A 17,321-nucleotide genomic window follows, 5' to 3' on the forward strand; every position below is an offset into this window, starting at 1 on the left:
AATAGGGAATCCTTTCCCCATTGCTTGTTTTTGTCAGGTTTGTCAAAGATCAGATGGTTGCAGATGTGTGGCGTTATTTCTGAAGCCTCTGTTCTGTTCCGTTGGTCTATATATCTGTTTTGGTACCAGTACCATGCTGCTTTGGTTACTGTAGCCTTGTAATATAGTTTGAAGCCAGGTAGCGTGATGCCTCCAGCTTTGTTCTTTTTGCTTGGGATTGTCTTGGCTATACGGGCTCTTTTTTGGTTCCATATAAAGTTTAAAGTAATTTTTTTCCAATGCTGTGAAGAAAGTAAATGATAGCTTGATGGGAATAGCATTGAATCTATAAATTACTTTGGGCAGTATGACCATTTTCACAATTTTCATTCTTCCTATCCATGAGCATGGAATGTTTTTCCATTTGTTTGTGTCCTCTCTTATTTCCTTGAGTAGTGGTTTGTAGTTCTCCTTGAAGAGGTCCTTCAAATCCCTTGTAAGATGTATTGCTAGGTATTTTATTCTCTTTGTAGCAATTGTGAATGGGCGTTCACTCATGATTTGACTCTGTTATTGGTGTATAGGAATGCTTGTGAGTTTTGCACATTGATTTTGTATCCTGAGACTTTGCTGAAGTTGCTTATCAGCTTAAGGAGATTTTGGGCTGAGACAATGGGGTTTTCTAAATATACAATCATGTCATCTGCAAACAAAGACAATTTGACTTCCTCTCTTCCTATCTGAATACCCTTTATTGCCTTCTCTTGCCCGATTGCCTTGGCCAGAACTTCCAGTACTATGTTGAATAGGAGTGGTGAGTGAGGGCACCCTTGTCTTGTGCCAGTTTTCAAAGGGAATGCTTCCAGTTTTTGCCCATTCAATATGATATTGGCTATGGGTTTGTCATAAATAGCTCTAATTATTTTGAGATACGTTCCATCAATACCTAGTTTATAGAGAGTTTTTAGCATGAAGGGGTGTTGAATTTTATCAAAGGCCATTTCTGCATCTATTGAGACACTCATGTGGTTTTTGTCATTGGTTCTGCTTATATGATGGTTTATGTTTACTGATTTGCATGTGTTGAACTAGCCTTGCATCCCAGATATGAAGCCGACTTGACCGTGGTGGATAAGCTTTTTGATGCGCTGCTGGATTCGGTTTGCCAGCATTTTATTGAGGATTTTCGTATTGATGTTCATCAGGGATACTGGCCCGAAATTTTCTTTTGTTGTCGAGTCTCTGCCAGGTTTTGGTATTGGGATGATGCTGGCCTCATAAAATGAGTTAGGGAGGATTCTCTCTCTTTTTCTATTGTTTGGAATAGTTTCAGAAGGAGTGGTACCAGCTCCTGTTTGTACCTCTGGTATAATCTGGCTGTGAATCTGCCTAGTCCTGGACTGTTTTTGGTTGTAGGCTATCAATTACTGCCTCAATTTCAGAACTTGTTATTGGTCTATTCAGGGATTCGACTTCTTCCTGGTTTGGGAGGGTGTATGTGTCCAGGAATTTATCCATTTCTTCTAGATTTTCTAGTTTATTTGCATAGAGGTGTTTATAGTATTCTCTGATGGTAGTTTGTATTTCTGTGGGATCAGTGGTGATATCCCCTGTATCATTTTTTATTGTGTCTATTTGATTCTTCTCCATTTTCTTCTTTATTAGTCTGGCTAGCAGTCTATCTATTTTGTTAATCTTTTCAAAAAACCAGCTCCTGGATTCATTTATATTTTGAAGGGTTTTTCTTGTCTCTATCTCCTTCAGTTCTCCTCTGATCTTAGTTATTTCTTGTCTTCCGCTAGCTTTTGAATGTGTTTGCTCTTGCTTCTCTAGTTCTTTTAATTGTGATGTTAGGGTGTCAATTTTAGATCTTTCCTGCTTTCTCTTGTGGGCATTTAGTGCTACAAATTTCCCTCTACACACTGCTTTAAATGTGTCCCAGAGATTCTGGTACGCTGTGTCTTTGTTCTCATTGGTTTCAAAGAACATCTTTATTTCTGCCTTCATTTTGTTATGTACCCAGTAGTCATTCAGGAGCATGTTGTTCAGTTTCCATGTAGTTGAGTGGTTTTGAGGGAGTTTCTTAATCCTGAGTTCTAATTTGATTGCACTGTGGTCTGAGAGACTGTTTGTTATGATTTCTGTTCTTTTGCATTTGCTGAGGCGTGTTTTACTTCCAATTAGGTGGTCAATTTTAGAATAAGTGTGAAGAGATGCTGAGAAGGATGCATATTCTGTTGATTTGGGATGGCGAGTTCTGTAGATGTCCATTAGGTCCATTTGGTACTAAGCTGAGTTGAAGTCCTGAATACTCTTGTTAATTTTTTGTCTCGTTGATCTGTCTAATATTGGCAGTGGGGTGTTAAAGTCTCCAACTGTTATTGTGTGGAAATCTAACTCTTTTTGTAGGTCTCTAAGAATGTACTTTAGGATCTGGGTGCTCCTGTATTGGGTGCATATATATTTAGGATAGTTAGACATTCTTGTTGCATTGATCCCTTTACCTATTTCTAGGTTCTTTGTTCCGTGGATCTGCTTGGCTATTCTCTGGCCATACCACACAATCTTGATTATGGTAAGTCTTGAAGTTTGGGAGTATCAGTCCTCCAACTTTGCTCTTCTCTTTCAATATTGATCTGGCTATCTGGGTCTTTCATTTTTTCACATAAAGTTTAGAATCAGCTAGCTAGTCAATGTCCAAAAACTAATTTGCTGGGATTTTGACGAGGATTGCATTGAATGCATAGATCAAGTTGGTTCCTTTTATCCTCCTGCTACCAGAAGCAAAAGGGAATTTTTCTCAGATATTTATATATCAGTGAGGACCTGATATAGCTCCTGGTGTAAAACTCATAAAAGTGTGGAGCGCCTCCTAGGATTGGGTCCTCTTGGAGTTTTTAACTCTCAGAGTTGTCCACAGTGAGTCTCTAGCAGTTTATCAATTATGGTTCAGGGTTTCTTAGCTCATTATTGGTTCCTGCAGAGGTTTCTGCTCATGTGTTTCTGCTCCAGTAGGTTGTAATTCTTTGTATCTTTCTGTCTCTCCAATTTTGGGGGAAGCATTTTGTACTGTGGTCTCACTTATCTGAAAGATTGAAGACGATCTGTTGATTTTTCAGTTTGTTCAACTTTTTATTTGTTGTAATAAGCGAGTGGCAACTATGTTTCTACATGCTAGAATGGAAACCAGAAGTCTCTATTTTCTAGAGTTAAAACTTCTCTGAGAAACAATAATGCTAGATTTTTAAAAATATTTATGCCATTGTATTTATTTAAACTATTTCTTTAAGAGTTTCACTGAAAATAATAGGCTTTGAATGGCCTTCTCCACTTCAAGGTTATTTATTTTTATTTTTATCTTGTTCTTTTATGATTTTCGTTCTTCATATCTTAATGCATCTGGAGTTTCTTGAGTCAAATAGAATGAAGAGATTAACCTTATCTTCCAATTGCCTATTATGTAATGCTATCTCTTTAATAATCTGATATTACCCCAGTTTTGAAACTAGCCTTTATAATAAATTAAATCATTATATTTTTCTGTTTTCTTTTTATTTCTATTTTGTTCCACTGATCTGCTACATACTCCATAGTCACATAGAACTTTCTAATTTATTTTTATTTTAAAATATGTATTTATATTTGGCTGTGCAAGTCCCATCCCTCCACCACTAGTTAATCTTGATTTTTAAAGTTTGGCTGATTTTACAAGCTTAATCTTCCTAATAAATTGGAATATATTTAAGAATGTTTCAGATTAATTCCATCAGTCATGGATATTTTGAAGCCAAATCAATTACTGTATTGAATTAGGGATGTTTTTAGTTGCAAACAATTAAAAACCCAAGTCACACTGGTTTAAGACAATAATTGGACCAATGGCCCTCAAAACTAAAGCAGTGAGGTGGACTTCCCATGCCATTCAAATAAGGCACCAGCTCAGTTTTTCCAGGACTCCCAGGGCTCTGCCCTGTCTTTAAGAACTGTCTTCCTTCGGTCACCAGATGATGCCAGCAGCAACCTCAGCCATGTGCTTTCTTGGTAACATCCATGCAGAAGAAAAGATACTGCTTCTCACAAGTACCTAACAAAAGTCCTGAGCTTTGCTCAGGGTAGCCTATGCTAACCCTACCCATTCTTCAAAGTTCATAGTGAATTTTGCTTCTCCATCAACCCTCCTAAGTTATTTTATCCTCAATGGTTCTTTCCTCTGCAGAAATATTAGCATGTGTATTAGTCTGTTCTGAGGCTGCCAATAAAGACACACCCAAGACTGGGTAATTTATAAAAGAAAGATGTTTAATTAACTCACAGTTCCACATGGTTGGGGAGGCCTCACACTCATGGCAGAAGGCAAAGGAGGAGGAAAGTCACATCTTACATGGTGGCAGGCAAGAGAGCTTGTGCAGGGGAATTCCCATTTATAAAACCATCAGATCTCGAGACTTATTCACTACCATGAGAACAGTATGGGGGAAACTGCCCCAATGATTCAATTATCTCCACCTGACTCCACCCTTGACACATGGGGATTATTACAATTCAAGGTGAGATTTGGGTAGGGACACAGCCAAACCATATCAGCATGTGATGTATATTCATCTGGATTAGACCTCCCTGAGCTAGTCACTATGACCTGGGGAAATGAGGTTGCACTGACTGGTACATACTCCCTATCACTGCCTACCTTTGGATTTAGAGATGGAGTCATTTCAAACCAACCAGTGAGCTACTACAAAATAGGAAGAATTGAATAAATACAGGGACTAACCATGATGTCTACTGCCTTTTGCCAATGAAAACCTTTTATAATTAAACAATGCCCCCTGGATATGTCAACTTTCATATGGCATAGCAGTGCACAACTATCTAAACTATGCACACACTCCCACATACATGAACACAATCTATGTGAACCCAATAACTAGAACAAAGAGGGGAGAAGCTCATATCAAAGTAGTGAAGATACTGTTAAACTGGAAGTACAAATATTATGATTGAACCTATAATTCACTGTCCTAGGTAGAACAGTATACTTTTGTGCTTACTGCTCAAAAGCCACAGACTACTGATAGCTACCACCTCTGTATTTATTCAGAAATAGTTCTTTTACTCTTTCTTCTCAAAGACACAACTCCTGAAACCTCATTCAGGTTTTATTGATGCTTCATTATTTCCTGCCAGCATATTTATAAAATATTTTCTTTAGTTGACATTTGCATGTTATTTTTATTTGGTCAGGGTAGAGGTATATATGTTTCTTCCCCCAAATATTCCAAGCCTTCTCAGAGGCAAAACAGACGAAACTAATCTGTCTGTTGAATCCCCTACCAGGGAGCTTGCAACGACTACAGTATTTTAAGTTTTATTCAATAAATATTCATCAAGTAAAACACACCATCAACTGAATAAAATGTATTATGGATAATTATAGGTGGCAAGCAGACTATTAAACTAGAATTTATGAACTTTATATTCCTCCAAAGTAGATTCCTACTGTTCCCATAACATGCCTTTCCTTCATTGTTTTTCCTTTCAAATTCAAATCAATTGAACAATCATTTATTTAGAAGATGTTAAGGATACAAATATAACTACTAAATTATTTTATCCTCAAGGGGTTTACAGTCTAGTCATTTAATCTCCCTTCTAAGAATGCCTCCCCACCCCTTCTGCCTATGCTAAGCATACCCCTTCTTCAAAGTCCATAGTGAATTTTACTTGCTCCATCAAGCCTTTCTAAGCTATTTTATCCTCAATATTTCTTCCTTCTGCAGAATTGTTAGCATGTGAAATATATTCATCTAATCCTCCACTTAATCTTCAGTAATTGTAATGTAGCTGTGAATCCCAACTGTTTCTGAGTCACACAGGGTTGCATTATGAAAGAGCAGAAATTGAGATTCGATTAAAAAGAAAGAAGGAAAATGGGCTGTGAAGCATAAGTCTTACTGGAAGGAAGCCATTTTAGACTGCTAAGGCAAACTCCTTCCTCTTGAGGAGTTACTAACCTAGAAACATCATGATCTCAGCCAGCTTTCTCAGGGGACAAGGTATTATCTGGGAGAGGAGGTCCCGGGGCAGCCAACTTGCTTTAAATGATAGGGTCAGATCTACCCTCTTCCCAGCTGCAGTTAATCAGTCTGATTATAATGCCCTCTCCACTGTCAAACAAAAAATCCTCTTCCTCTTTCTTGATGAGTTCTAAAATCTCTTTAACAAGATTGGGATGGGGAGTGGGAAGAGAATGTTCATTTAACAATTGGAAACTTAAGTGTAGTGCATGGTTGAGTTAGGACTTCACTATGACTGAGTTCCAGTTAACATGTAATTAATCAATCATCAAGTGTAAATTGTATATTATTATTTCTCAGCTTTACTGCAAGATAGGAAAGAAGAAAGGAAAGGAGAGAGATGGGGAAGGAAAGGCTATCAGGAGACCAAAAGGTATGTGATGGGGAGAAGCTAACGTCAGAAAAAGGGCTCCAACTTCACCTACAATTGGCTCTAATCACTGACAAATGTGCTAAAACAAATAGAAGCTCTAACTGAACTGTTTAGATCAGGAAGCCACCAAAGCAAATAACTCTACTTGGTATAATTTAAGGGTTTTTCCCCTGTAATTTATTTCTTACCAGTAGTAGTCTCATACAGAGGAGCTGCAGTTCACAGGCAATTCATAAGAAATATAAATATTTGTCATATTCATCTTCTTCCATTCCAAAGTTATAAACCTTTTATTTTAATTTACTATAAATGTGTCCCTTCAATAATTTTCTTTTTAAATATACATTCTTTTGGGGAAAATATTGAGGTCAATATCATAGCACACAAAGCTGTTTCCCTACAAAATGTCCCCTAGAAGCTTTATATACACTATAAGGTAGACCATTGATCTAGTTCAGAGTGGTGTATCTGGATTTGTCATCTAAGCGAATTTTAACATAGAAGACACTAGAGAAGATGACCACTGCCAAACTGAATTTTAAATCACTGAACATTACATTCACCATGAAGAAGTGGATAATCACTCTTGGGAGAAAACCAGAAGTCTACTTCCTAAAAATGAAATTTAACACATAGAAAAAATTTTTTTTTAATTTATAAAACATACTCTGTGTTTATCATAGGATAAAATTACAGTCAATTACAAGTAACATAATTCCATGGGTACATTTTCCACTGTATCAATTACTGCAGAGCAGCTTCATATCTTGAAAAGAAAAGTTCTGGTTACTGAAAATTCATATTTGAAAACTATTTCTTATCTGTGTCATGAAGAGCTCAATAAGAGAGATGTTTTCAACATGTCTTAACCTTACAAAAATATTAAGAACTATTATGTCAAGAAACTTTTTGAAAAAATAAAACCCTCTCCATTCAGCAAATAGTCAATCTAAACATTTATTGATTGTATTCCAATTACATAGTAACTATTCAGTAAGTTGGAAGTATAGTGACCCCAAACAAAAACAAAAAGTTAGTGTCAAAAGTCTACACAGAACTCAATAAGTTTTATCATATCACCTGTATATGTCTTCCAACTGCAGATCAACATCTTGAAGCTTCTTTTGATATTTCTGTGTAAACTTACAGAACTCACTGTGGATTGAAGATTTCAAATCAGGGTATGGGCATTCCAAACTTCCTAATTCAATGGGCAGTTCACTAAGCAGGTTAGTCTTTTCTTCCAAAGAATGATCTAGAATCTGAAAAAAAGTATATAATTATTTTATTTAACATAAATGACAAATTGAAAAACACATAAATTACTAGCCACATCACACTTACCTTTATACTCCAGCCTGAAAGATCATTTTCTATTCTCTGTTGCTCCAGGCCAAGTCTTTCAAAGACAGTTTTCAATTGTTTCTTCACAAAGTCAACCTATAGGACATTTGGAACAAGTAGTATGCAAATTATTGCAATTCATTCCATACTTATATTTAAAGACACAAGAATTATTCTCAAAAGCCAATCAGTGATGAAGTTTAAAGACCTGTGGAAGAGAGTTAAAGAGATGCCAGCCAGGTAGGCAGTGCTCATCAGACAAATGAGCTGCAATGAGGCTTCTAGACATCCCAAAAATAAGCTCAGAAAGTTCAGTACAGTCACAGCCACTCTGCACACACATTTTTATTTTCTCTGTGGTAATGCAGAGAACTTACCAGATGTCTGTGCTCCAATCACCCCTTCCTTCCCTTGCATTCTTGCCTCTAATCCCCAGCTGGGCATACATTTATATTTTTTATGACTATTTATAAAGCAATATAACAACATTACAGAATAACTGAAAAATAGAAAAAATCAAAACCGCCTAAATTTTTATCAAACATAGCACACATATACTCAAGAAGCTTATGCTCAATTAAGGGGAAGCAGCTGACAAACTAATTAAAAAAAAATGTGAGAAAGGGTCAGGAGCAGGAAGGCAATGTCAAAATAGGGTGGTGTAGCAGGGACTGACTGTGGCTTCTCAGTACAGGCCTCTCAGAGAAGAGGATTTAAGCCAAGATCTACATGGCAAAAAGTGGCATCAAGAGGACAGAGGAAATAGCCAGTACAGGAAAGGGCCTGGCATGTCAGAGAAACAGAAAGAAGGCCAGCCTGGGTGTGACTGAGCTTCTATGGCAAAGGGGAAATGTCAGGTAGCAGATGTGACTGAAGAAGCAAAAAGGGGGCTAGGTGGCTAGAAGGACTTATGTACTCACAGGAGCCCCTGGGGAATTTCAGCAATAGGATGACTTAATCCCCCTGTGCTGGGGTAAGATCCCAGGATGCACTGGGAGGAGAGGCAAGAATGAAAGCAGGGAAGCCAGTTATATGACCACCGGAACATTCCAGTCAGGAAATGAGGGTGCTCAACAGAGTTCAGGCATGTGTTTAAAATATTTAGTGGAGGGGGGTTCCAAGATGGCTGAATAGGAACAGCTCCAGCCTCCAGCTCCCAGTTGAGTGACACAGAAGAGGGGTGATTTCTGTATTTCCAACTGAGGTACTGGGTTCATTTCAATGAGGCGTGTTGGACAGTGGGTGCAGGACAGTAGGTTCAGCCCACCGAGTGAGAGCTGAAGCAGGGCGAGGCATTGCCTCACCCAGGAAGTGCAAGGGGGAAGGGAATTCCCTTTCCTAGCCAAGGGAAACTGTAACACACAGCACCTGGAAAATCGGGTCACTCCCATGCTAATACTACGCTTTACCAAGGGTCTTAGCAAATAACACACCAGGAGATTATATCCTGCACCTGGCTCAGAGGGTCCCACACCCACAGAGCCTCCCTCATTGCTAGCATAGCAGTCTGAGATCTAACTACAAGGTGGCAGCGAGGCTGGGGGAGCAGCACCCGCCATTGCTGAGGCTTGAGTAGGTAAACAAAGCAGCCAGGAAGCTAAAACTGGGTGGAGCCCACCGCAGCTCAAGGAGGCCTGCCTGCCTCTGCAGACTCCACCTCTGGGGACAGGGCATAGCCAAACAAAAGGCAGCAGAAACCTCTGCAGATTTAAACGTCCCTGTCTGACAGCTTTGAAGAGAGCAGCAGTTCTCTCAGCACAGAGTTTGAGATCTGAGAACAAATAGACTGCCTGCTCAACTGGGTCCCCGACCCCTGAATAGCCTAACTGGGAGACACTCCCCACTAAGGGCAGACTGACACCTCACACCTCACATGGCCAGGTACCCCTCTGAGACGAAGCTTCCAGAGGAATGATCAGGCAGCAACATTTGCTGTTCTGCAATATTCACTCTTCTGCAGCCTCTGCTGCTGATACCCAGGCAAACAGGGTCTGGAGTGGACCTCCAGCAAACTCCAACAGACCTGCAGCTGAGGGTCCTGACTGTTAGAAGGAAAACTAACAAACAGAAAGGGCATCCACACCAAAACCCCATCTGTACGTCACCATCATCAAAGACCAAAGGTAGATAAAACCACAAAGATGGGGAGAAAGCAGAGCAGAAAAGCTGAAAATTCTAAAAATCAGAGCACCTTTCCCCCTCCAAAGGAACGCAGCTCCTTGCCAGCAACAGAATAAAGCTGGATGGAGAATGATTTTGACGAGTTGAGAGAAGGCTTCAGACAATCAAACTTCTCCAAGCTAAAGGAGGAAGTTCAAACCCATCGCAAATAAGTCAAAAACCTTGCAAAAAGATTTGATGAATGACTAACTAGAATAACCAGTGTAGAGAAGTCCTTAAATGACCTGATAGAGCTGAAAACCATGGCATGAGAACTATGTGACAAATGCACAAGCTTCAGTAACTGATTCAATCAACTGGAAGGAAGGGTATCAGTGATTGAAAATCAAATGAATGAAATGAAATGAGAAGTTTCGAGAAAAAAGAGTAAAAAGAAACGAAAAAAGCCTTCAAGAAGTATGGGACTATGTGAAAAGACCAAATCTACGTCTGATTGGTGTACCTGAAAGTGACAGGGAAAATGGAACAAAGTTGGAAAACACTCTGCAGGATATTATCCAGAAGAACTTCCCCAACCTAGCAAGTGAGGCCAACATTCAAATTCAGGAAAAACAAAGAACTCCACAAGATACTCCTCAAGAAGAGCAACTCCAAGATGTATAATTGTCAGACTCACCACAGTTGAAATGAAGGAAAAAATGCTAAGGGCAGCCAGAGAGAAAGGTCAGGTTTTGGGTTACCCACAAGGGAAGCCCATCAGAGTAACAGCAGATCTCTCAGCAGAAACTCTACAAGCCAGAAGACAGTGGGAGCCAATATTCAACAATCTTAAAGAAAAGAATTTTCAACCCAGAATTTCATATCCAGCCAAACTAACTTTCATAAGTGAAGGAGAAATAAAATCCTTTACAGACAAGCAAATGCTTAGAGATTTTGTCACCACCAGGCCTGCCCTATAAGAGCTCCTGAAGGAAGCACTAAACATGGAAAGGAACAACCGGTAACACCAACTGCAAAAACATGCCAAAATGTAAAGACCATCAATGCTAGGAAGAAACTGCATCAACTAACGAGCAAAATAACCAGTTAGTATCATAATGGCAGGATCAAGTTCACACATAACAATACTAACATTAAATGTAAATGGGCTAAATGCTCCAATTAAAAGACACCAACTGGCAAATTGGATAAAGAGTCAGGACCCGTTAGTTTGCTGTATTCAGGAGACCCATCTCATGTGCAGAGACACACATAGGCTCAAGATAAAGGGATGGAGGAAGATCTACCAAGAAAATGGAGAACAAAAAGGCAAGGGTTGCAATTCTAGTCTCTGATAAAACAGACTTTAAACCAACAAAGATCAAAAGAGACAAAGAAGGTCATTACATAATGGTAAAGGGATCAATTCAACAGGAAGAGGTAACTATCCTAAATATATATGTACTCAATACAGGAGCACCCAGATTCATAAAGCAAGTCCTGAGAGACTTACAAAGAGACTCAGACTCCCACACAATAATAATGGGAATATTTACCACCCCACTGTCAACATTAGACAGATCAACAAGATAGAACCTTAACAAGGATATCCAGGAATTGAACTCAGCTCTGCACCAAGCAGACCTAATAGACATCTACAGAACTCTCCACCTCAAATCAAATGAATATACGTTGTTCTTGGCACCACATCACACTTATTCTAAAATTGACCACATAGTTGGAAGTAAAGCACTCCTCAGCAAATGTAAAAGAACAGAAATTATAACAAATTGTCTCTCAGACCACAGTGCAATCAAACTAGAACTCAGGATTAAGAAACTCACTCAAAACTGCTCAACTACATGGAAGCAGAATAACCTGCTCCTGAATGACTACTGGGTACATAACGAAATAAAGGCAGAAATAAAGATGTTCTTTGAAACCAATGAGAACAAAGACACAACGTACCAGAATCTCTGGGACACATTTAAAGCAGTGTGCACAGGGAAATTTACAGCACTAAATGTCCACAAGAGAAAGCAGGAAAGATCTAAAATTGACACCCTAACATCACAATTAAAAGAACTAGAGAAGCAAGAGCAAACACATTCAAAAGCTAGTAGAAGGCAAGAAATAACTAAGATCAGAGGAGAACTGAAGGAGATAGAGACACAAAAGCCCTTCAGAAAATAAATGAATCCAGGAGCTGGTTTTTTGAAAAGATCAACAAAATTGATAGACTGCTACCAAGACTAATAAAGAAGAAAAGAGAGAAGAATCAAATAGACACAATAAAAATTGATAAAGGAGATATCACCACCGACCCCACAGAAATACAAACTACCATCAGAGAATACTATAAACACCTCTACGCAAATAAACTAGAAAACCTAGAGGAAATGGATAAATTCCTGGACACATACACTCTCTCAAGGCTAAACCAGGAAGAAGTTGAATCCCTGAACAGGCCAATTGCAGGCTCTGAAATTGAGGCAATAATTAATAGCTTACCAACCAAAAAAAGTCCAGGACCAGTCGGATTCACAGCCAGATTCTACCAGAGGTACAAGGAGGAGCTGGTACTATTCCTTCTGAAACTATTCCAATCAATAGAAAAAGAGGGAATCCCCCCTAACTCATTTTATGAGGCCAACATCATCCTGATAACAAAGCTTGGCAGAGACACAACCAAAAAAGAGAATTTTAGACCAATATCCCTGATGAACATCGATGCAAAAATCCTCAATAAAATACTGACAAACCGAATCCAGCAGCACATCAAAAAGCTTATCCACCATGATCAAGTGGGCTTCATCCCTGGGATATAAGGCTGGTTCAATATACACAAATCAATAAACATAATCCAGCATATAAACAGAACCAAAGACAAAACCCACATGATTATCTCAATAGATGCAGAAAAGGTCTTTGACAAAATTCAACAGCCCTTCATGCTAAAAACTCTCAATAAGTTTGGAATTGATGAAATGTATCTCAAAATAATAAGAGCTATTTATGACAAACCCACAGCCAATATCATACTGAATGGGCAAAAACTGGAAGCATTCCCTTTGAAAACTGGCACAAGACAGGGATGCCCTCTCTCACACTCCTATTCAACATAGTGTTGGAAGTTCTGGCTAGGGCAATCAGGCAGTAGAAAGAAATAAAAGGTATTAAATTAGGAAAAGAGGAAGTCAAACTGTCCTTGTTTGCAGATGACATGATTATATATTTAGAAAACCCCATCGTTTCAGCCCAGAATCTCCTTAAGCTGATAAGCAACTTCAGCAAAGTCTCAGGATACAAAATTAATGTGCAAAAATCACAAGCATTCCTATACACTAATAAGAGACACACAGAGAGCCAAATCATGAGTGAACTCCCACTCACAATTGCTTCAAATAGAATGAAATACCTAGGAATCCAACTTACAAGGGATGTGAAGGACCTCTTCAAGGAGAACTACAAACCACTGCTCAATGAAATAAAAGAGGATACAAACAAATGGAAAAACATTCCATGCTCATGGACAGGAAGAATCAATATCATGAAAATGGCCATACTGCCCAAGGTAATTTACACATTCAATGCCACCCCTATTAAGCTACCAATGACTTTCTTCACAGAATTGGAAAAAAACTACTTTAAAGTTCATATGGAACCAAAAAAGAGCCCGCATTGCCAAAACAGCATGATACTGGTACCAAAACAGAGATATAGACCAATGGATCAGAACAGAGTCCTCAGAAATAATACCACACATCTACAATTATTTGATCTTTGACAAACCTGACAAAAACAAGCAATGGGGAAAGGATTCCCTATTTAATAAATGGTATTGGGAAAACTGGCTAGCCATATGCAGAAAACTGAAACTGGACCCCTTCCTTATACCTTATACAAAAATTAACTCAAGATGGATTAAAGACTTAAACATAAAACTGAAAACCATAACAACCCTGGAAGAAAACCTAGGCAATACCATTCAGGATATAGGCATGGGCAAGGACTTCATGTCTAAAACACCAAAAGCAATGACAACAAAAGCCAAAATTGACAAATGGGATCTAATTAAACTAAAGAGCTTCTGCACAGCAAAAGAAACTACCATCAGAGTGAACAGGCAACCTACAGAATGGGAGAAAAGTTTTGCAATCTACTCATCTGATGAAAGGGCTAATATCCAGAACCTACAAAGAACTCAAACAAACTCACAAGAAAAAAACAAACAACCCTATCGAAAAGTAGGCAAAGGATATGAACTGACACTTCTCAAAAGAAGACATTTATGCAGTCAACAGACACATGAAAGAATGCTCATCATCACTGGCCATCAGAAAAATGCAAATCAAAACCACAATGAGATACCATCTCACACCAGTCAGAATGCTGATTATTAAAAAGTCAGGAAACAACAGGTGCTGGAGAGGATGTGGAGAAATAGGAACACTTTTACACTGTTGGTGGGAGTGTAAACTAGTTCAACCATTGTGAAAGACAGTATGGTGATTCCTCAAGGATATAGAACTAGAAATACCATTTGACCCAGCCATCCCATTACTGGGTATATACCCAAAGGATTATAAATCATGCTACTATAAAGACACATGCACACGTATGTTTATTGCAGCACTATTCACAATAGCAAAGACTTGGAACCAACCCAAATGTCCATCAATGACAGACTGGATTAAGAAAATGTGGCACATATATACCATGGAATACTATGCAGCCATAAAAAAGGATGAGGTCATGTCCTTTGCAGGGAGACAGATGCAGCTGGAAACCATCATTCTCAGCAAACTATTGCAAGAACAGAAAACCAAACACGGCATGTTCTCACTCATAGGTGGGAATTGAACAATGAGAACACTTGGACACAGGGTCTGGAACATCACACACTGGGGGCCTGTCATGGGGTGGGGAGAGGGGGGAGGGATAGCATTAGGAGATATACCTAATGTAAATGACGAGTTAATGGGTGCAGCACACCAACATGGCACATGTATACATACGTAACAAACCTGCATGTTGTGCACGTGTACCCTAGAACTTAAAGTATAATAAAAAAATATATATATACACACATGTAAAAGAATAACTCAAAAAAATATTTAGTGGATAGAATTAGCTGATCTATTTAAGATATTAATTACATATTAATATTAACGAATACACAAGTCACACATGTTTGTTTCTTATCTCAAACTCTTCTAGTTGGGACAAAAATGAAGTATTACATTATCGAAAATAAAGGTAACATACTAACCTCTTCCAATACTTTCACAGAGTTAAACTCAACATGTGGGTGTGAATGCTGCAAAGTGTGATGCTGTCTGTATTTTAGATCTGCTCTCAGCTGCTGAATAGGATTTATCACATTTTTAAGATATGTGCACCATTGTTCTGATAGCTCTTGCTCTATGGTGAAACAAAATGGAATCAAAGGAACACATTATTAAGTGTCTCCAGGAACAGATCATTAGAGTACAGATTTATTTGGGGATTCCTTTAGAAAAAAACTAATGGCAGTTAATATTAAAAGAACATGAAGTGAGTGGCCCATTCTCATTCTTCAAAATAAAACTCCCCTTTAAATATAGGATTAAACAAATCTTACCAAAATTTGTAAGGTCACAAAGACATTCGTTTCCAATGTTCTCTTCATTGAGAAGGGATTTTATTTCAGATTCCATTTTATATCTGAAACAGATGTGATCTCAATAAATGTTACAATCATAAACATACATCTAGGTTTTTAAAAAATAACCAAAGAGATATTTAATCGAATATGGCTTTGTAATCCATTCATTTATTTAAACCATGTACTAAATTCCTAACATGGCTTGAGTCCTTGCTAGACACTGAGATAGATGCATAGGCTCAGACAGAGGAAACAGCGTGAGCAAAGGCCATCCCACAGCAGGTCCTAGCATTGCGTGTGGAGAGGGCCCGGGGCATTGGGAAGCACTGAAGGTCGGTAGGCTACCTCACTTCCTCAGATCCATGTTTCAGAAAGATTCCCAAGACAGCAAGATAGAGCAGAAGGAGATGTGAACAATAGAGATGGAATATGAAGAGGAAGGTGTCAGACAAACCTAGAGCAACAAGGAGGTAATTTTTAAAGTTCAGAAAGAATGAGACCCTGAATTGCAGGGGTGGAAGTATACTTTATTTTTAATATACTAATAAGAACAACAAATCTTCATGAGCTTATATATGTATACATATATATGTGTACACAAGTATGTACATATATATACATATAAATACTTTTTTTTTTTTTTTTGACCGAGTCTCCCTTGGTCACTCCGGCTGGAGTGCAGTGGCACAATCTCGGTTCACTGCAACCTCTGTCTCCTGAGTTCTAGTGATTCTCATGCCTAAGCCTCCCAAGTAGCTGGGACTACAGGTATGCGCCACCATGCCTGGCTAATTTTTGTATTTTTAGCAGAGACAGGATTTCACCATGTTGGCTAGGCTAGTCTCAAACTCCTGACCTCAGGTGATCCACCTGCCTCGGCCTCCCAAAGTGCTGTGTCATAATTTTCTAAGCCAATTTACATGGGACAAAGATTTGGTTTTTGTTTAAACGTATAAAGGAGGGGTGATATTGTAAATGATACCTCACTGTCTGTTTTTCCAGCAGGTAGTTTCTGCCAGAAATATTTTTAAGATCACATTTGCAACTGTTACATGGAGGATGAGTGCATAATGGTTGAGTCAAACCAGAAGTTATTCCAGAACAGATTTGTTTAACCAAAAACATAGCACTTAAAAACCATCTAGCTCGGCACCCAGAAAGTCATAACAGAGCATATAAACTGCCAAAAAAAATGAAGATATGGGTAATTTTTGATGTTCTGAGGAGACTGATTCTCTACCTAGAACTTTGGCACCTTTCCGGAAGGATAAGAACCTGTACCAAGGTAGACACCTGAAGGCTCAAAAATGCCCTTCACCAGGGTGTCTTATTTGCAGGTGGTTGCACTGAGTAGATTATTACGTCATCTGGGCAAACGAGCACACAAAAACTTAAGGGATTCTTTGTGGTACCAGAATGAAACAATGGAGAAAGTACCTCTGGGAAAGTATATCAAAAACCTCAAGGGGTATAGTTTCATTAAGCATAACACAATTTAAATAAAATGGTATAAATGTAAATATTAAACATAATTTTACATTTGAAAATTTTGTCTAGTTTTCTTAGTACAGATTACAAAGAATTAAAGTTTGGCAACTTGTTTTCATTTTGTTTTGTTGTTTTTAGACATGGGGTCTCACGATGTTGCCCAGGCTAGACTGCAGTAGCTGTTCACAGGTGCAAGCATAACGCACTGCAGACTTGAACACCTAGGCTCAAGTGATCCTCCTGCCTCAGCCTCCCAAGTAGCTGGGACTACTGGTATGCACCATCACACCCTGGCAAAACTTGTTTTGTTTTTGCC

At 38.6% G+C, this 17,321-nt stretch overlaps 1 protein-coding gene across 1 annotated transcript in view; it reads right to left on the minus strand.

Moving 5' to 3' along the window:
* The window catches only part of CCDC148 (coiled-coil domain containing 148), a 183,839-nt gene that overhangs the window by 149,232 nt on the left and 17,286 nt on the right, over positions 1-17,321 (minus strand). The window contains exons 4-7 of the mRNA XM_015110191.3: positions 15,494-15,576; positions 15,143-15,294; positions 7,771-7,866; positions 7,507-7,688 (exon numbers count right to left, since the gene is read on the minus strand). Coding sequence (XP_014965677.2) covers positions 7,507-7,688; positions 7,771-7,866; positions 15,143-15,294; positions 15,494-15,576 — 513 coding nt within the window. The remainder of the gene's footprint in view (positions 1-7,506; positions 7,689-7,770; positions 7,867-15,142; positions 15,295-15,493; positions 15,577-17,321) is intronic.

Source organism: Macaca mulatta, chromosome 12, assembly GCF_049350105.2.
Source record: "Macaca mulatta isolate MMU2019108-1 chromosome 12, T2T-MMU8v2.0, whole genome shotgun sequence".
Lineage (NCBI taxonomy): Eukaryota > Metazoa > Chordata > Mammalia > Primates > Cercopithecidae > Macaca > Macaca mulatta.